The sequence below is a fragment of the Nothobranchius furzeri genome, chromosome 11, assembly GCF_043380555.1.
Source record: "Nothobranchius furzeri strain GRZ-AD chromosome 11, NfurGRZ-RIMD1, whole genome shotgun sequence".
In the NCBI taxonomy this organism is placed as follows: Eukaryota; Metazoa; Chordata; class Actinopteri; order Cyprinodontiformes; family Nothobranchiidae; genus Nothobranchius; species Nothobranchius furzeri.
Window position 1 is genome coordinate 53,593,783 of NC_091751.1, and position 19,988 is coordinate 53,613,770.

At 40.3% G+C, this 19,988-nt stretch overlaps 2 protein-coding genes across 3 annotated transcripts; one reads left to right on the plus strand and one right to left on the minus strand.

Annotated features, from left to right (window-relative positions):
• The first annotated feature begins 1,198 nt into the window (after window positions 1-1,198).
• On the plus strand, window positions 1,199-5,083 carry cdc20 (cell division cycle 20 homolog). Its single transcript, XM_015956938.3, has 11 exons — window positions 1,199-1,315; window positions 1,552-1,762; window positions 1,844-1,980; window positions 2,064-2,160; window positions 2,235-2,360; window positions 2,436-2,632; window positions 2,707-2,801; window positions 2,884-3,121; window positions 4,037-4,162; window positions 4,256-4,373; window positions 4,618-5,083. The coding sequence occupies exons 2-11, from the start codon at window positions 1,573-1,575 to the stop codon at window positions 4,794-4,796; spliced, it is 1,503 nt and encodes a 500-aa protein (XP_015812424.3). The 5' UTR covers window positions 1,199-1,315; window positions 1,552-1,572; the 3' UTR covers window positions 4,797-5,083.
• A 9,252-nt stretch (window positions 5,084-14,335) lies between these two features.
• On the minus strand, window positions 14,336-17,551 carry elovl1a (ELOVL fatty acid elongase 1a). Of its 2 annotated transcripts, none has more exons than XM_015956939.3 (8): window positions 17,242-17,551; window positions 16,688-16,769; window positions 16,312-16,502; window positions 16,145-16,225; window positions 15,954-16,010; window positions 15,741-15,846; window positions 15,469-15,608; window positions 14,336-15,374 (listed from the first exon to the last, which is right to left on the minus strand). In XM_015956939.3, exons 2-8 carry the CDS (start codon window positions 16,746-16,748, stop codon window positions 15,066-15,068), a joined length of 945 nt encoding a protein of 314 aa, XP_015812425.1. In that variant the 5' UTR covers window positions 16,749-16,769; window positions 17,242-17,551; the 3' UTR covers window positions 14,336-15,065. The 2 variants fall into 2 exon arrangements, with proteins under 2 accessions (XP_015812425.1, XP_054596148.1); XM_054740173.2 differs by lacking the exon at window positions 17,242-17,551 and adding an exon at window positions 17,055-17,132.
• Window positions 17,552-19,988: the final 2,437 nt, after the last annotated feature.

The following is a 19,988-nucleotide window of genomic DNA, read 5'->3' on the forward strand; positions in this document are numbered from 1 at the left end:
ATCTATAAAAAGTACAATATAAACTAGAAAATTCCTGAAGAAATTTTGAAAGGGACCTGCCCACTGGCACAAGATAGTGGCTATGTGTTAGGCCCAAAATCATGTTATTGGGGTGACGTTAAGGTGATCACCCAAAAATCAGGACATACACTTCCCATGGCCGAACTGGTCATTATGTGTCATTTGTGGGGAAGCACGCTCCTAATTAAGAGATAATTTTTTCCAGCGAAGATGTGTAAGTGGCTGCACATGAAGTATGTGTGAGTTTTAACTGGCCTGGCACATTGAGACAAGCACACACTCAAAATGTTTTTTTTAATGTCTTTTGCTTATAGAAAATTCCTGAAGAAATTTTAAAATGGACCTGCTCGCTAGCACAAGATAGTGTTCATGTAAAAATGCCTCATTAGTAGGCCTGCCATCTATGAATTATGTACATATTTAAAGGAATCAATGTGCAAATGTAGAGTGGCACACAGTAAAATTAGAACATTTTTCAAAGTGTTTGCCAATAATTTTGCCATGGTGACTCAGATTGTTTGTAAAAGTAATGGCACACCTCCCACTACCGAGCTGGTCGGTTTGATGTACAATATGTGGGTGTGCACGTAGCTGTATGAGCAGTGTAAATGTCCAAAAACTCCACAGTGCATAACAATAAGGGCACTGCTTGCTGGTGCAGCAGCAGGTCCCTTAATAAAATCTGCTTAACTTTGTGCAGCTTGAATGATCTGAATATATTTCAAAATCCTAACTGGTGTAATATTTAAAACTTTAATTTCTATGCTCCAACTTACCAAAATGTAAGAATATTTTATTTGGCTAACCAGTAAATCTATCTAGTTTAAAACCACGTTGGGATTGTTGAATTCGTCAAATTAAGGAACATCATTTGAAGGGCCGAAAATATAAATGACTGAATAAAAATCTCACATAAAACTGAACCTAATATGACTGAAGTTGAGATGCAGAATTCTTCCAAATATTCGTTCTGATCATTGAATATAAAAAATATCCCATTTAATTTAATTTAATTTAATTTAATTTAATCAGTGATATAATTAAACTCCTAGCCGCTAGATGGCGAAACTTATAAAAACGAAGAACGTTTTATTTTGAAGGGTTGGTTTTGCAGGAAATGACAGCAGAAAGTTTACCAACGACCGGAGCGTAACGGCTGCGTTCTGATTGAACCAATCACAGAAGCACTTTGTGGGATTTAAATTGTGTGGCGTCATCGTCACGAAATTCAAATTGCCAGAAAGAGGCGACTAAAGCGACATTCTCTCTGCGCTTACCACGGTTTTTCCTGGAGGTGAGTGTATCTAGTTTGAAAATAGACTCGTTTGATTTACAATTTAGTTACATCGCTCTCCTCTCTTTACACTGCCGAATATTTATTTAACTTTTACGTCGGTTCTTTAGTCCCACGTCGTTGCTGATGCTAACGCTTTTAGTATAAGCGAGGTGGCTTTCCCGGAGAGATGTCGACCGACATCGGCAACAAAGTGTGCACCAAATCAACTGATAACGTTTTGTCTTAACATCTAGATCTGCGCAAACGTGGATACGATGGCGCAGTTTGGGTTTGAGAACGACATCCACAGCATTTTGAAGCTGGACATGCCGATTACCAACGCCCCGATTGCTAGGTGGCAGAGAAAGGCCAGCTCATCCACCACGCCTGCCCTCGGCGGGTTGTCGCCCGGAAGACCTGCAAATGCATCGCTGAGTTCCTCCAAAACGCCGGGCAAAACTCCTGGTAATGTGCCTCCGTTGGTGTTTGAGCGTGTCCGAAACGCCGCCACCTCAATTCTAACCTTCTCTGCGTGTGTTTGCGTAGGTAAAAATAAAAAAACTCCTTCAAAGATGGGAGGTGATCGTTACATTCCCATCAGAAACAGCCAACAAATGGATGTGGCAAATTTCCTGCTCACAAAAGAGAATGAACCAGTCGATGCAAACTCATCCATGAGCTCTGTACGTGTTTTGGTTTAATTTATCTAAACATTTTTGCAAAGTTCCTGATTTGTAATCGATTTGATTAAAAACTTGTTTTAAAGGAAACTCAAAAGTTTTGGTCAGTGTCACTGAATGGATACAACATTGAAGATGCAAAGATTCTTCACCTTGGTGGGAAACCGCTGAACGCCCCAGAAGGTGAAAGGATGTTTTCACACAAAGAAAATATTATGTATTTGCTAAGGTTTACCTTCCATTTCCTTATTTTAAAGGCTATCAAAACAACCTGAAAGTCCTCTACAGTCAGGTTACAACCCCCTCCTCTTTGAAGAAAAGCAGATACATATCTCTAAGTCCCGACCGAATCTTGGACGCTCCTGACATTCGAAATGATTTTTGTAAGTGTCATTTGACCTCATCATCAACATAGGGGCCCCTTATGAACACCTAAGATGTTTTTTTCTTTCTTCCAGATTTAAATCTGATTGACTGGAGCAGTCGGAATCTTCTTGCTGTGGCATTGCACAACAATGTGTTCCTGTGGGACGCCACACAAGGAGACGTCATTCACCTTATGAAGCTGGAGCGAGAGGAGGACTACATCTGCTCAGTGTCCTGGTGCAAAGAGAGCAGCTACCTGGCTGTTGGGACAAGTGATGGCAAAGTTCAGGTAAGGGCTGGGAAAGATGTGCCACTTGATTGATTTATTATGTGTTTATTTATTTAACTTTCCTTTCACTATAGTTGTGGGATGTTGAAAGTCAGAAGCGCCTGCGCAGCATGGCCAGCCACACTGCTAGAGTTGGCAGCCTGTGTTGGAATGACCATATTCTGTCCAGGTACAGCTGAGATTTTAAAGATTAATGGCTAAGCATTTAATAAAAAAGTGCCTAAATGTTTCTCATAACTTCAAACCTCTAGTGGCTCCCGATCGGGACACATCCACCACCATGACGTGAGGGTGGCGGACCATCACATCTTTACCCTTACTGGTCACTCGCAGGAAGTGTGTGGCCTCAAGTGGTCCCCCGATGGACGCTACCTGGCCAGTGGGGGCAATGATAACTTGTTGTATTTATGGCCCCGTGTGCCCGAGGCAGGTGCCAGTAATGACAGCCAGTCGCTTCACTGCTGGAGTGAACACCAGGGAGCAGTCAAGGTGAGCTTCCTACTTAGCAAACACACTTTAAAGAGCACTGAGAAACCATTTTGTGCTCATTACCACCATGACTCACGATGGGAAGGCTGTTGCCGGTTTAGCATCTGACAGAGCGTCTTGGCTAGTAGAAGCTGACCATTAGTGTTAGCAGCTCCACCATACAGTGGAACTCCTTCAAGCTTGAGTTATTTATGGAGCAAAAACATAATTGTTGCAAAGCTAACTAACAGTCAGTGGTAGAGTTGTGTAGAGCCGTTAGCCAATCAGAGGTGAGATGTCCAAATGTTAGGAAATAAAGACAACAAATCCTGCCCTCTGGAGGAAGCTACTTCCTCCTCCAGCTGACTTCTACATTGTCAAATGGCCACACTGGAGCTTTCCCCCTGATGAGAACTTGCAAGGCTTTAATTCCTACTAGACACTACTGCAGATGTATAAAAATGAGTAGAGCTGGTCTTTAAAGGGAGACTAAGCAGTTTTGGCTTGCTTTTGCACCCTTTAGTGTCCATTTTAGTAGAAGCAAAACTGATCACCTCGCTGTGCTATAATCTGAAAAGTCTTCTCAGCCTTCATTAATCTCTACAGGAGCGATTCATAACTAAAACTAATCAGCTGTGTTCACGATCTGAAGCATGCTGAAAGCAGGCTGCAGTGTCAGGTGTATCGGCTCCAATTTTTTTCTAAATCCCACAGACCAGACCGGCACTCTAAAATTACAAATGTGGTTTTCTGGCCACAGATGGTGGAGGTCTGAGTGACATTTCATCAACTTTGTAAAGGGTAATTTTAGCACCTACTGGCTCAAGAAAATGATTTAAAAACACGAAAAAGTTGCATGGTATCACATTTTTTTAAGCCATTTGCGAAGTCATCTTCTACTTTTCTCCACAAACTGTTACCTTTTCCTTGCTTTAGGCTATAGCCTGGTGTCCATGGCAGTCTAATATTCTTGCTTCAGGAGGAGGCACGAGTGACCGTCACATCCGCATCTGGAATGTAAACAGTGGCTCCTGCATCAGCTCACTTGACACTCAGTCCCAGGTAGTTGAACTCTTCAGCCTTTGCTTGGTTTTGTTTTTAATCATAGTCATTTTATTGTATTTAACATGTGGATGATCTGTCGTCTGATTGCAGATCTCATCGCTTGTGTTTGCGCCAAACTTCAAAGAGCTCGTCTCTGCCCATGGATATGCCCATAACAACGTTGTTATCTGGAAGTACCCATCTCTCACTAAAGTCGTAGATCTCAATGGTAAGTGGCCATCCTGATTGGATTTCCTCAATTCTTTTTACATACCCCCCCGATGGCTAAAACCAAGCTTTGTTTGGTAGATTGAAGATAAGCAAAAGTATTGGACTCTAAGTCAAACATGAAGTTGAGGCTTGAGTTTGGAGGAGACCTTGATCACTTTATAGTGCTCTGATTTATAATTGCCTAAAGGTAACGTCTACTTCCTGAGTTCTCACACTTCTTGTTTTTGCATAAACCGTCTTAGGTCACGAGAACAGGGTCCTCAGTTTGGTTCTGAATCCCGACTGCTCCACTGTGGCCAGTGTTGCAGGAGACGAAACCATTCGTCTGTGGGCGAGCTTCGAAATGGATCCTGTTAAGAAGAAGGCGAAGGAAAGAATGGTTAAATCCACCAGCAGTGCCATCCACCAGTCAATCAGATAGATCCACTTGTCTTTTCTTTTCACTGGTAAAAGTGTTCTAGGTTTATTCTGAATTGTGTCTGAAAGTTCTTGATTCTGCAATAAAGATTCCTACAAATGTTCTTTTTGTTTATGGTGTAACAGATTGTGCTGTGGTTTGTGCAATTTCTCAATGGAAATTGACTTTTTAAAAATGTTTTTTAATTTTAATTTTTATTTTAAAGTGATAGACAAAAGTCACAAGTTTTTAATCAGGCATTGATTACAATGAGCTGGGTTTTAAATAAAGGTTTTACTATGTCCACTGTATTGCAGTTGTAAGTTTATTTATTTTTTTAAAGTTTCTGTTTAGGCAAAATCTTTATAAACAGATCAAAATAATTCCAAGGAAAGATCTATCTTAGGTCAACAGCCTCATCTGGGACCATTGGTCAGAGTAGAAAAACATAGGATGGAGAAGTAAAGTTAAAGATTTAGGGACATCAATGGTTCTGTTCAGTAAGTAAATATATAACACTTATCACAGACATGGAATCAAAGTACTCAAGATTAAAACTAAAAACAATGATTAACATCAGAAAAGGTATTAAAATTTCATAAACAAATGAGCAGCAGAACATAACTGGATAACCTAGCCTTTTAGATGGAGGCAGGGCAAGGGAGAGTCATCTTTACCGACTGTATATTCCACCTCCCTTTACTCCCCCACTTGTCCAGATCTAGGCTAACATCAGATTTTAACCATAGGCCTTATCAAAAATGTTTTAAGCCTAGTTTTAAAATTAGATAAGGTGTGTGCCTCACGGACTAAAGCTGGGAGTTGGTTCCACAAGAGAGGAGCCTGATAGCTAAAAGATCTGCCTCCCATCCTATTTTTAGATATTCTGGGAACCACCAGTAAACCTGCAGTCTGACCTCTCCTTTCTACCAGAGCCATCAGCAACATGTTACTGCAGCAGCACATCTTGCTCGCGTAAGCTGCTGCTTGGCCCTTCCCATCAGAGACTCGTAGCAGCAGGGGAGCAGCTATCACCGACAGAGCACAAAGACATACGAGTGACTTCGTCAGTAAACACAACAAGCAGGAGAAAACTACAACATGGCTCCAAAAGGTTTGTGTTTTATGTTCTGTCCATTTAATAATCGTCAATACGGACCTGAAAAACAAAGGAGATCGCTAGCTAGATGATAACTTCTCACTGGGCCGCACAGTTAGTGACTTTTTAAAAAATTAAAGCAACCGAAAGGCAGTACGTTTCTTTATTCTGAAAATATTGGGAAGCTTCGCTCCGTTTCCGCGTCCGATTTCCTGTCTTTCCTTCCCCAAAAATGTCGAACTTCACCCATTTCAGAGGCGTAGCGCGTAGAAAATAGAACCGGTGCGTACGGGCCGCGACATGCTGCTCCTGAGACGTGGCCAACTCGTGCTGCTGACGGCTGCTGACGACTCAAAGGTTCTGTTGATCACATTGGTTCCTATCAGCAGCTATGACGTGCTGCTGCAGTAACGTGCTGCTGACGGCTCTGGTGGAAAGGAGGGGTGAGAGCGAAGTGCTTGTTTATGGAACAATCAGGTCACTGATGTATGACGGAGCTTGATTATTAAGAGCTTTATAGGTGAGAAAGAGGATCTTAAAATATATTCTGAATTTAACAGGTAGCCAATGTAGGGAAGCTAAGACAGGAGAGATATGATCTCTCTTTTTAATTCTCATCAGAACTCTTGCTGCAGCATTTTGGACAAGCTGAAGACTTTTAACTACATTCTGTGGACTTCCTGAGAGTAATGAATTACAGTAATCCAGTCTTGATGTAATAAATGCATGAACTAGTTTTTCAGCATCACTCCTGGAAAGGATGCATCTAATCTTAGCAATATTGCAAAGGTGTAAAAAGGAAATCCTACAAACCTGTTTAACGTGGGATTTGAATGACATGTCCTGGTCAAAGAAAACACCAAGGTTCCTTACTTTGTTCTCGGAGACTAATTTAATGTCATTCAGGTTAGGTGATTCACTAAGCAATTTCCTTTTCTGAATTTCAGAAAAGGAAATTGACATCATTTACAAGCAAAAAGTTTATGTCTTAAAGACAAGCCTGTAATCTAACTAACTGATTAGGTTCATCAGGGTTAATGGACAAATATAACTGAGTATCGTCAGCATAACAGTGGAAGTTTATCCCATGCTGTCTAATGATTTTACCAGTTGGGAGCATATATATAGTAAAAAGAAATGTTCCAAGAACTGAACCCTGTGGTACTCCACAAGTAACCCTGGAGTATGAAGAAGATTTGTCATGTACATTTACAAAATTAAATCTATCAGACAGGTAGGATTAAAACCATCCTTGCGCTGTTCCTTTGATCCCTACAACATGTTCGAGTCTTTCTAAAAGAACATTGTGATCAACTGTGTCAAATGCAGCACTGAGATCTAACAAGACTAGAACAGACACAAGATTCTTATCTGAGGCCATGAGAATATCATTTGTAACTCTCACTAATGCAGTTTCAGTGCTGTGATACTCTCTAAAACCAGACTGAAATTCCTCAAACAGAGCATTAGTGTTTAAATGCTCACATACTTGGATGGCCACCATTTTCTCAAGGACTTTGGATAAAAATGGAAGGTTAGATATTGGTTTATAATTCTTTGGGTCATCTGGATCCAAAGAAGGCTTCTTAAGTGAAGGTTTGATTACAGCAACCTTAAAATCCTGTGGTACATACCCATTTACTAAGGATAGATTGATTATATCTAGAATGGGGGCAGTAACCAAAGGAAATGCATCTTTAAATAATTTGGCTGGGATTGGATCTAAAATGCAAGTTGAAGGTTTAGATGAAGCCAATATTTTTGATAACTCTGAAAGCTCAACTGGATCAAAACGGTTCAAACACAGATGAGGTTCTACAGTTACCTCAGACGCTGCCTCACTTACTGAGGAAGAAGAAATCGCATTAGGGAGGATGCTAAAGATTTTGTTTCTAATAGAATTAATTTTACTTGTGAAAAATTCCATGAAGTCATTGCTGCTGAGGGCTAAGGGAATAGATGGCTCAGAGCTATGATTCTGTGTAAGTTTGGCAACTGTACTGAAAATAAATTTAGGATTATTATTATTCTCTTCAATTAGCGATGAAAAATAAGCAATTTTAGCTTGTTGAAGCTTATTTTTATAAACCACAAGACGATTTTTCCAGGATAAGTAGGACTCCTCCTGGTGCACAGAGCGCCATGTTCTCTCCAATTTTCTAGAGTTTTGTTTTAAAGTTTGTAAATGAGAATTAAACCAGGGAGCGAACTTCCTAATTACCTTCTTTTTTAAAGGGGCAACACCATCTAATGCCACACGTAAAGAGGAAGTAACGTTATGAACTAAAGCATCAATTTGTGAAGGGTTAGAAATAAAAATATAGCCCTCTGATACGTTCCTCTGAGATGCTGAAGATAGTAAAGATGGAACCGTTTATTTAAAAGATGCAACAGTGTTGTCAGAGAGACCGACTATAGTGAAATTTACTTTCATGTCTTGAGAACTCAGTTATAAAAAACTCAAATGTTATCAAAAAGTGGTCCGAGAGGACTGGATTATGTGGAAATATTGTTATTTCCTCACACTCTATGCCATAAGTATTCCATTTGTTTATTTAATTCCAATTTTAAAATAAATGGCAAGAGTTCCAAAAGCCTAGCAGCGGCCATGCTTCTAGCGAGGCGCAGAATCTTGCTTACCTGGAAATACACAACCACACCTAATGTGTGATGGCCAAGGGACCATATGTCCTTTCTAAATCTTGAAAAGCTCCTTTACTATAAATAATGTCAGTGATAAGTTTTATGGAGTGTGGTAGATTCGGAGGTCAGTTCTTAACCTATACTAATGGGCATTCTAATTATTTATTTGTTTATTTAATTATTTCTTTTATTTACTTGTTTTTTTCTCACCTATTTATTGCCTTATTGATTGATTTATTCATTTCGTTCCAGTCGTTGTTGCTTAGTAGTTTGTTAGGTTTAAGAAGTTTAAGTATTTGAGGTTAATGTATTTAATAATGACCAATATGCTAACTTTTAAAGACAGATACATTGTCTCCGGTTAAGTTTTAAAATCGCTCTCTGGTTCTATGTCTATAAAATTACAAAATTTAGTTTTTTTTTCCTTTGTGCCATCTTTTTCATTTCAGTTCTCTTGTTCGCTCTTCCTTCTTCCATCTCAGGAACATTGCTAAGCTGAGTCCCATTCCGTTCCCGCTCTGAACTTTAGACTGTTCTCCACACCTTCATCTCCTCCCGCTTAGACTACTGCCACTCTCTTTTCACGTGTCTGAGCGAAACCTCCCTGAACCGTCTACAGGTGGTTCAGAATGCCTGTGCTCGGCTTCTGACCAAGTCCTCCAAACACACCCACATCACCCCGCTTCTCCTCAAGCTTCAATGGCTGCCAGTCAACTTCAGGGTTCATTTCAAGATCCTGGTTCTGGTCTTTAAGGCCTTACATGGACAAGCACTTTACTTCACTTACTTTATTTAAAGAGAGGACAATGCATGTTTATGAACAACAATACAATTATAAATATGCCAGATTGTAGCCTTAGGCTAATTTCCATCTGCAGCCCTCTGGCAGGTTAATGTTAAAAGAGATGACGAACAACAATATACATTTAGGAAAAAAAAAAACAGGAACATATTTTACGAAAAAGGCCAGAGTAAAAACAAATAAAAGTGTCATCCATGATTGCATCTTTGAGTTTCCTGTAGCCACAGTTTCAATTGTCTTTTGAAAGTAACAAAACTTGAGCTTTCTCTCACTTGAGTAGGAATGCTGTTCCAAAAAGTCAGCCCTGGAATGACAGAACATTTTGAGAAAATGTCGTTCGCCTAAAAGAGAGCTCACATAGAGCCGTGCACTGAAGCCCTAGGCCCTCGGGTCGGCCCGGCCCAACGGCCCTCGGGCCGGGCTTCGGGCCAACAACTGTGTAATTACCTCGGACACTGGACGGGAGCCTTTATTTTTAATCGAATTCATTAAAAAAATTTGAAACACTTAAACCAGGGGTCAGCAACCTGTTCCCATCAAAGAGCCATTATTACCCATTTCCCACAGTAAAGAAAACACTGGGAGCCACAGCAGCCGCGGCGTTGTGGGCGGGGCCTACCCTCAGACAGCAGAGCGCTGCTCACAACAGGTGACAGCAGCCAGTACCGGTCGCTCGTGTACGTCAAAGTTATCTTTCATAAGAAGATAATCAATAAAACGATTTATTTAAAGTGGATCCAGAAGTTGTAGCCCGTCTCTGCCGACAATATTTAGATATTTTTCACCCTGTTGGTGGTTTTACTGAGCAGGTGCCACTTTTGTCATACGTTTCTTTTTAAAACATGTTTAGACTGTTCAGAATACAAATCCATGCTCTGTCACGTTTGATTGTTGTAATTAAACTTTGTAGGTGGGGAAGGTCAGAAAAGGATCCGATCATTTTGTTTTTCCCTCATTTACAGTGACGGAGATAACGGTGCAGTGCGCCTGGCTCTGGTGTTAATCAAGTTTAATTTGATCTGTTTCCACAAGAAAACAGAACAGTTAAAAGCAGGGCTTGTGTTGACCAGATAGTTCCCATATTTGACCGTTTATTTTGAAGGAGAAAGAATAGAAAGAATTACCCCGACGCATGCAGACGAACTGACATTTTACTCTACGCACATCGCAGATGTAGCTAAATCGCTCAAGAAAAGATTCTCATCTGAAAATCTGAGCTGGACACTACTCAGCGCAGCTCTCTGTCAGCGTGTACTACATAAGGTACACAGCGAGCTGAAGATGTGGAGAGGGGCTTGGAGCACGTCGCAGAACCAGAGCGCATGCTGGAAGATTCCTCCAACTGAATTCAGTCGGAGGAATCTTCCCGCTGATCTGAATCTGATGTGGCTCTCTGTGCTTGTAAAATAATGAATGGATATTTAAATAAAATGCTTTATATTTCACTGAATTAACTTTATATCTGTAAGTCAATTCTATGTAAAGATTGTGTGCGTAAACCTGAACAGGCCCAACCCGGTCTTACTGTGAGACCGGGTTGATGGATCTCACTTGTGCGTAATCATATGTGCTTTCTGAGCTGAAGAGGATGTGAGATTCTGGGCTTCTCCTCAGATGGCTCCTGGATGTGTCGCCACATTGGAGACAGGAACAAGCACTATTCAGCCAAAGTTTCATAATCAGGGAACAGTTTCTAAGTGACAAGTCTCTCTGAGATACAGGGTTTGGAAAACACTCGCTTCGGGAGGAACCGTCCCGCATGCGCTCTGGTTCTGCGACACGCTCCAAGCCAGTCTCCACAACTTCAGCACGCTGTGCACATACGCGCTGTCAGTGAGCTGCGCTGAGCAGTGTCCAGCTCAGATGTTCAGATGGGAATCTTTTCTTGGGTGATTTAGCAACATCTGCGATGTGCGTAGAATAAAATGTCAGTTCGTCTGCATGCGTCGGGGTAATTCTTTCTATTCTTTCTCCTTCAAAATAAACGGTCAAATACGGGAACTATCTGGTCAACACAACACAAGCCCTGCTTTTGACTGTTTTGTTTTCTTGTGAAAATTGTTGGAAAGAGATAAAATTTAACTTGATTACCACCAGAGCCAGGGCGCCGTCATCTCCGTGACGATAAATAAGGGAAAAACAAATTGATCGGATCCTGCACGTCTTTTAACACATTGGTCAGGATTGACGCACTTTGTTTTCATTTAGTTGGTTACAAAAAAGTCGGGCTCGGGTCAGGCCAGAGAATCCTGAAAACCTTTTCGGACCGGGTCGGGCTGGGGCTCCACCCCCTCGGGCCGGGCCGGTGTTGTGCCATAAATCCACTCGCTGCCAAAAAATGATTAGCCACCGCAGGATCGCGCACGGTTAGGTAATTGCATTTCTAGACGAAATTCCCAAGGATTTCGCCCTAAAACTCAGCATATCTAGCAATATGGACATTCAGAAAGCAGAGATAACCTCTTCCGGTACTTAAACAGATGTTTATCGCGGATATTAGTTTTTCCAGTTCAGAAGTTGTTTAAGTGTTGCAATTCGTCTTAAACGTTCAAAATGAGGATATATTAATCATTTTTGCAATATTTGCAATTGAAAGATTGTTTGTGGTAAGAACTGGCTTTCTTTATGTTACAGCCTTGATACTAAAAAATAAAATAAACAATGTAAAATGGCACCCTGTATTGAATGTAAACGTTGTATAAATGGAAATAAACAATTCTCCAGCGATTAGATTTTTTTTCCCTTCCTTTCTTTAGTCCACTTGACATAGAGCCACAGTTAACTAGTTTGGGGCACATTTTTACTTGAAAAAAGTATTTAAACTGATCAAGCTTTGGCTTTTATGACACTGTGTAGGTTACTATCTATACATTACTTTGCTCTATTTAAAAGTAACAAGATAAAAACACTTCAGCACATAAAATTAAGATTGTCACTTGCCAAATAGAGACTATACCCTCCTGTTTACCTATAAGAAACACCTCAAAATGTCTTTAAATTCTTTATTGATGATTTAATTGTAGACAACTAAAATGGCATTTTACTTGCCAAAAAGTGATTGAATTGCTCAGATTTTCATGGAGGCTAAAATTGACCAAATAAGGGTTTTATGTATTATCTGTTGATGTTACTGTACTCATACTGTCTACTGTATCATCATAAACACCCCAAAAATGGCAAAAAAAAAAGATAATTTCCCTTGCCAAAAATTGATTACAGTGTCCTGGTCACGTGTAAAGGGTTAAATTGACCTAAATATTACCTTATTCATTATCTCTTGATCTTATTAGTCCCATCACAGGATGCTGGGTCTCTTCCACATTCATAAACACCCCAAAAATGCAACAAATGATCATTTCCCTTGCCAAAAATTGATTACAGTGTCCTGGTCACCTGTAAAGGGTTAAATTTACCTAATATTACTTTCTGTATGATCTCTTGATGTTATTAGTCCTATCACAGGATGCTGGGTGTCTTCCACATTCATAAACACCCCAAAAATGCAACAAATGATCATTTCCCTTGCCAAAAAACGATTACAGTGTCCTAGTCATCTGTAAAGGGTTAAATTGACCTAATATTACTTTATTTATTATCTCTTGATGTTATTAGTCCCATCACAGTATGCTGGGTCTCTTCCACTTTCATAAACACCTCAAAAATGGCAACAAATGATAATTTCCCTTGTCAAAATTGATGAATGAATGTCCATATTGCTAGATATGCTGAGTTTTAGGGCGAAATCCTGGGGAATTTCGTCTAGAAATGCAATTACCTAACCGTGCGCGATCCGGCGGTGGCTAATCATTTTTTGGCAGCGAGTCGATTTGTGGCACAACACCGGACACAGGCTCAGATTTTAGGCCCATGCAGGGCTCTAAGCTCACAGTCACCTCTAACTGTGGCTCGAGTTACTCTGGAAGAGTCCCTGTGTGATTTTTGAATCATAAAATCCTTCAGTGGTGGAGGGGCTAGACCATGAATAACTTTATAGACCAGGCAAGCAGATTTCAAATGTTTAAAATTTTGGAAACTCTGTAGAGAAAATGTATCCAGAATCGGACAGTAATGATACAACATTAGCCTTTTGACCAGGATTTTAATTGCCCTTTTATAGCAGGACTCAACAGGTCTGATAACAGAAGAGGCAGAAAATGACCAGCTGGTGATGCAATAGCTAATGTGAGACAGTATCATTTGAATGTAAAAATGTGCCTGCTGCTTTTTCTGTCAGGTACACTCTTACATGTTTAAAATTACGCAAATTATAATTAACAGTTTTGACAATGTTTTGCACATGTTTTCTAAAAGATCATTTTGAGTCAAGCACTATTGGTGATCTTCTCTGTCCCTACAGCCCCAGCAGGTCCCTGAGGTCCAGTGACCAAAGTCTACTGGTTGTGCAGCACCAGGATAAAGACCAAAGGTGACAGATCCTTTCCTGCTGTGGCCCCCAGACTCTGCAGCTCTCTCCCCCTGAGCCTGAGATCAGTGGTCTCCTTTAAAAAGCAGCAGAAAACTCAGCTGTTCAAGCCAGCTTTTGCGTGACCTTCATCACCCCCCTCTCCTTATTCTGTTCTTTCCTGGGATGCATTGATTTCCCTCATTCATATTCATTTTCTCTCTCCCTTTCCTTGCATATTGTTCTTTTCTCATTTTAAACATATTTTTAACCACTTTTGAAAATTTTTTTTGTAAAGTGCCTCATGGTTTTTATCTCGAGAGACATTATACAAAAGAGCGTCTTCAAGGTCATGTGTGTTATATTTTCTTTTATGGGGATAAAAACAATTTAAATATCTGATTAAAAAATAAGTTTCATTGTGAATTTAGAAATCTTGTCATGTTCATGTTTTGCAGGTATTCAGGAGAAAATATGTGCATCTTTTCATTGGGGTGAGTTATTGTATTTCCTTTGAAGTCATGAATTTAAAATCCTTCATCGTTCAGTAACTCAGTAGGAAAAACAAAGCATGCATCTATGGGTTTGTATTTAGAACCATTTCCATCATTCCTTAAGACCTTTTACAAACTTTATTGACGTCATGCAGCATGAACAGATCAAACCGTACAGCGCCTTCAGAATCAGAGTGTATTTTTTCTAGATGGACATCTTTAAGTTACTGATTCAAACAAAAGAAAATGCATTAATACTGTAATATACAGTAGAATGTTTACTTGAGTCTGTATAAAATTAAAAAAGATGTAGCAAGTTGCTCACAAAGTGCAAACACAACTGCTAACACAAAACTCTAGAGTTGGTTTTATTTCAAAAGATAAATAAAAAAAATCAGGGAAGAAACTAAGTTTTTGACATTTACAATGACAACTTCTGGTTTTTCTTTGCATAAACTTCATGGTAATTATTATTTACACACTTGTATTCAGTGGATACATTGCCATAATCCCAAGCAACAAAAGGCTGTGTTAGCCTAACAGTGCTGCAGGCCGAGCCTGAGTTAAGGAATACTATCAAAATGAGCACCAATTATCACTCAGTGTTCATCACAGTTTTTGCAACATCTTAAAGTGTTGCAAGTAGAGATCAGTGGCAAAACAGCAAGCCCATCATATCCCATTAATGTGAGTATTTCATAAAGGAACAGGTGTATACACACAAATCAAAATCAGAGGTAGCATTTTGAACTATTTCACTCAAATCTGCTCCTAGTTATAAATAAGTGGCATATTCAAGTTGGTAAAAAAAAAAACTAAACACCTGTGCCTTTTTATTTTCAGAGTCACAAGCTCAGATTTTCTTCACTTTGCCCAGGATGATTTTGTCATTGGCGTAGTGGTGGGCGTACCCGTTTTCATGAGGTTTACCGTTGGCCATGTTAGTGACGTGTTCACTGATCAAACCATTCTGTTTTGGCTTGTGGTCTCCAACAGGAAGCCGGTTGCCTTTTATGTAGGCCTGCACCCAAAAGTTAGAGAATAGGAAGAAGAAGAAGATGCCGTACATCCAGATCAGGTGGATCCACATGGGGTACTGGTAGTCACACTTATCCATGAAGTAGTACTGGCTGATGTGAACAGAGATCAGGATAAACTGGATCTGTGGAAAGAGGGGAGCACAACTTTGTTTTGTTTTCTCTTCATCACATTTTCCTGTTTTACAATAAAAAGAAAGTATAAAACAAAAGTCACACCAGCTGGATGGCAGTCATGTGTTTCTTCCACCAGAGATACTTCTGGAAGCGAGGACCTGCAGCGGAGAGTCCGTAGTAGGTGTACATGGTAACGTGGACAGCCGCGTTCACCAAAGCGTGGAAGGATCCCATTCCTCCAGCTTGCAAGGGAGAGAAATTCCCAGAAGATTGGCAATTTTGATGGATTTACCAAAATCTTTAATGTTTCCATTCATTTAGATGAAAAGTGTGGACAATCATACAGCAAGTTCATGTTTGGTAGGAAAGCTCACCAGGCGTCAGGGTGACACCCCACCACCACGACCAGGGCATGAAGGAGTGATGGAAGACGTGGAGAAATGTGATCTGACTTTGCTTCTTTCTCAGCACAAAAAAAACCTGAAGCCAAAAATAATTATAATATTTAAGACGTGAGAATTGATGCAGTTGATATTTCCATTTCATGACCAAAGCGTTGAAGAATACATAAATTAGGAGTTCCTTACTGTGTCGAGGAGTTCAATGTACTTTGAAAAATAAAACAACCAGGCCACACGTACCATCTGTAGGGGAGATAAAGATTATCAAAATCAGGACAAAGTCAGGGTAATCACTTTGATTCAGATTGTTTATAATCAGTGAAGCGACAGTGTCTTCCATCTACAGATTCAAGACTGTTCAGATCGTATCGTCTTACCCTGAGGGCCTGTGGGCTAGAAGAGGGATCAATAAGGTCACATCTCCATGTGAAGGTGGTGGCCCATCCAGACATCATGAACTAAGAGTCCCAAAAACAAAATGCACATAAGCAATGATCTCAAACAGCATGAGTGCGAGTCAGGACACCAACGTCATGCTCCTTACCTCATACACTATGTAGGCGTTGAGTAAAACCATGCAGAGGTTGTAGACGATCATGGCTCGGTGGAGGCCATAAGGCTTGCGGTTTGCCATCATGCGAGGACCGATGTACACAGAGAACATGACATAGGCCACCAGGATGCCGGTCATTTGCAAGGGGCTCTGCATCAGGGGGTAGTCCTTCACTCTGGCATCTGGGAAATGCACACACACCCTCAGGAGTCTCACAGAATGCCATTAAAATATTACACAATGCCTAAAGACAAAGTGTTGACACAGCAAGAATTTATGAACCTTAATGTGTGAACACATTTTTTGTTAACCTGGGATAAAGATATGAAACGATACAAATAAAATGGGGAGAAATCATGTCACTCACCAACGTTTGAGATTATGTAACCATGGAATTTTGAAACGCTTGCGATGGCTTCTCGCAACATGGTGACGTCTTGCCTTTTGTCCTGAAAAATATGAAAAGGAATGAGTTCACAAGGCTGGCAGGTATCAAAAGCCACCTGTGCACCTGCCTCTCTATACTAAACAAACAGGATACAGCTGCACAGGCTCAAACACACTGGCATGACCCTGGACTGCTGCTTTTAAATTAAAAAACACAGCGAGTTTCTTTAACGCACATTTATTCTTAAAAACATTCAAACTTTTGTCAAGGGAAAAAAAGAAAAAGAAAAAACAAACAACTACCCAAGCTGACTGAGCAAGTCTAACAGGTGAGGCAAAGGACTTACCACATGTGGCCGGCACAGCCAACGTAAGAGGATTTTCCTGATCTAAATCAAGTTCAACCCAAGTTTAAACTCAAAAAACTGAAATAAGTGGAGCAAAAAGTGTTTCCTTACACTCAAAACACAAGTTTGACAGGACAAAGCAGAAGTAATGGTGACTGATAGGTGTAGCTCCTGTTTTGTTACTCACCTTCTAGATATCAAGGCTCTGAAGCCAGCCGGAGGGTCCAGCAGATCAGGCGTGACAGGGATCAGGTGAAACAACAGATGCATACAAACAATGAGTGGTAGTCGCCAGCCTCCTTCAAATGTGAAGTATGCTCCTTAAAACAAAATCCAACAGTAGCCAAGTACTGCAGGTGAGATTTTAATGGCAATGATAAAAAAGAGACAGCCTGAGAGAGCAGAATCCAAGAGAAAGTGAGTGAAAGTGACAAATCCACTGCGATAACTGAAGAGACTGGCCTCATTCATCTCCATTTAAAGCCCATGGCTCTACTACACAGCTCACAGGTTTCAGGACCACACCCTGTTTCAGTGGCTTGCTCCACCCTCATGTTCCCACTGAGCCGGTCTGTGATTGGACGGGCTCATGAGTTATGGTGATGGGATGAGGGGCAGAGAGTTGGAAGGAGAAGTTGGTTCAAGAAACAAGTGGTGGATAATCACAAAAATGGATGAATGGGAATGAAAAATCTCTCTTTGAAAGACTAAGTAAATGTAAATGTGATATGAAATACATCTTTGCAAATAGTCCCTCCCACCTGATCTAGGTTAAAGGTTAAGTCTGGTGTTAAATATTTATCAGCTGATGTGACTTTTGGCGTTGCCCTTCCCCTTTTAGGTTGCAGCTTAGAGGTGGGGTGCCACCAGACAGGCTCTGCTGCACCTCTGGTTCTACCTGTTCTCCAAGCCAGCGAATAAGGGTGTGATTTCTGGATGCTGCTTGAAGGTTCCGGAGCTGGACTGAGAGGTGGAGTGGAATGAATGGCATGTGTGCACCAGAAAAAATGGTGGGAGGGAGGAATGAAAGGATGGAGGGATGGAGAATTAGAGGAATGCCAGTTGACAGTTTACACATTGTTAAGCATGTGAGGCCCGTGCCACAGAATTTGAACAGGAAAATATTAAGTTTCTGAGCTGAATTTAATTATCCAATTATTTTTTATAGACAAATGAACATAAACACACATTTTTTTTGCTTTAATTTAGGTTTAATTTTATATTTCTGCAACTTATTTTGCTGTGATGGAAAACCGTTTCAAAAGAAGACCTCTAAAACCCGACCAGTGGTTTCTGGTGATTTCTTTCTTGTACTTTCATGGTACTTTCTAAAATTTCAGTTTCACTCTCTGGAGTCTTATTATTTATTTTTTTTATATCTTTTATTTCATTCTTTACAAAAACAACAATAACAACAAAATGAACAAACAAATACACCTTACAAATTCAACTGAATGAAAAGGAGCAGATAGGAGAAAATCTTACATATAATTTACCCCACTCACACCAATAGTTAAACTGTGTTTAAATAATACATTTAACTGAAAGACAACTGCAGATTAACATGCCAGTGGCAATGTGTATTTTTATCTTTACTCTCTGGAAATATCCATCGATATGTTGTTGAAAATGAGTAAAATGGTGTCCAGTTGTTGAAAAATATTGGCAGCTTTGTAATATAAGACCAATGCAAATCTAAAGTACATAGAGCACGGGTGTAGCATCTTTGGAGAAGCCATATTGGTTGCCATGTTTCCTTCTGGCTGGCTTGGGGTCCTGCACCTGTCGATGATGTCACACTAGATGATTGGCTGGATTTACAGCTTTACGATGTTACCAAGTTTGAAAACATTTAGGCAGTAAGAAACATGAAATTAATAACAAAACTGCTAAACTTTTTCCAAAACATCTGTGAAAGAACAGAATTGAAAAAGGGATGCAATATAGTTTGGTCGAGTGGTATTGCCATAGTATGATGACGTCATCGGCAGGTGTAGGAGCCTGAGCAGATCCGGGAACGACAGCGTCAGAAAACTACAATTCTCTCGATGGAATTACCTGAAAACCCATCAAAGCCGGCGGAGTCACGCCAAGGTTGCATGCTTTCTGCTCCACAGGTAACATTTACCGTAATGTTTTTTTTTAACTAGCGACAGTCACAGCGATATGGTGTAAAACTACCCTGAAATGTATGTATGTACTGCCCCCTAGAGCCAGGAAACTACACACTGCCACTTTAACGTTTCAGTTTCAATCTTTTAAAGGTAAACTTGGTAACTTTAGCTTGCTTTTAGCACCCCCTACAGTCTGTTTTAACTCATTGTCATAAAACCAAAAGTAAAACTTTTAGCACCTTAGTCTAACTGCTGAAATGTCTCTTCCTTCATTAGTGTCTCCAGGAGTGGTCCATCACTAAATTAAACAAATCAGCTGTGTTCATGATATAAAACATGCAGGAATCATGTGCTGGAAGCTAACATGTCAGGTCCGCTTTACTAAAGACTAACAGGGACCGGCCTGGGTACTCTTAAGTTGCAAGTGTGGTTCTCTGGTCGCAGGGGGCGGTGGGGTCAGAGTGACATTTCATTAACCCTGTGAAAGGTCATTTTAGCACATACTGGCTGAAGAAAATGATTTAAAAACATGAAAAAGTTGTAAAGTATGGCTTCTAAGAAACCTATCTGTTTACACATGTGATTATGCAAAGCCAAAGTTTTCCAGTTAAGACCGTGAACGTTGTCACTCATAACAGGCGGCCAAGAATCCAGGAAATTGACTCGTGCTAGTGCATGCTTACTCTGACAAGCATGTTCAACAACAAGTTGGCACTGTTGAACCAAGAAGAATGTGCAGAAAGGCAGCATGAGAACAAAAGGGTATTCTGCAGCGGTTAATGGACACAGGCTGGTTACTGATTGAGATTTAAGGCAAAAA

Excerpts from the sequence above, each read along its gene's own strand:
- cdc20 (XM_015956938.3), top strand. The coding sequence starts at position 1,573 with ATGGCGCAGTTTGGGTTTGAGAACGACATCCACAGCATTTTGAAGCTG. Across the intron at positions 1,981-2,063 it reads CAAACTCATCCATGAGCTCT|GAAACTCAAAAGTTTTGGTC; the intron begins GTACGTGTTTTG and ends CTTGTTTTAAAG. Across the intron at positions 2,633-2,706 it reads CAAGTGATGGCAAAGTTCAG|TTGTGGGATGTTGAAAGTCA; the intron begins GTAAGGGCTGGG and ends CTTTCACTATAG.
- elovl1a (XM_015956939.3), bottom strand. The coding sequence starts at position 16,748 with ATGTTGCGAGAAGCCATCGCAAGCGTTTCAAAATTCCATGGTTACATA. Across the intron at positions 16,503-16,687 it reads TTACATAATCTCAAACGTTG|ATGCCAGAGTGAAGGACTAC; the intron begins GTGAGTGACATG and ends TGCATTTCCCAG. Across the intron at positions 15,375-15,468 it reads ACATGACTGCCATCCAGCTG|ATCCAGTTTATCCTGATCTC; the intron begins GTGTGACTTTTG and ends CTCTTTCCACAG.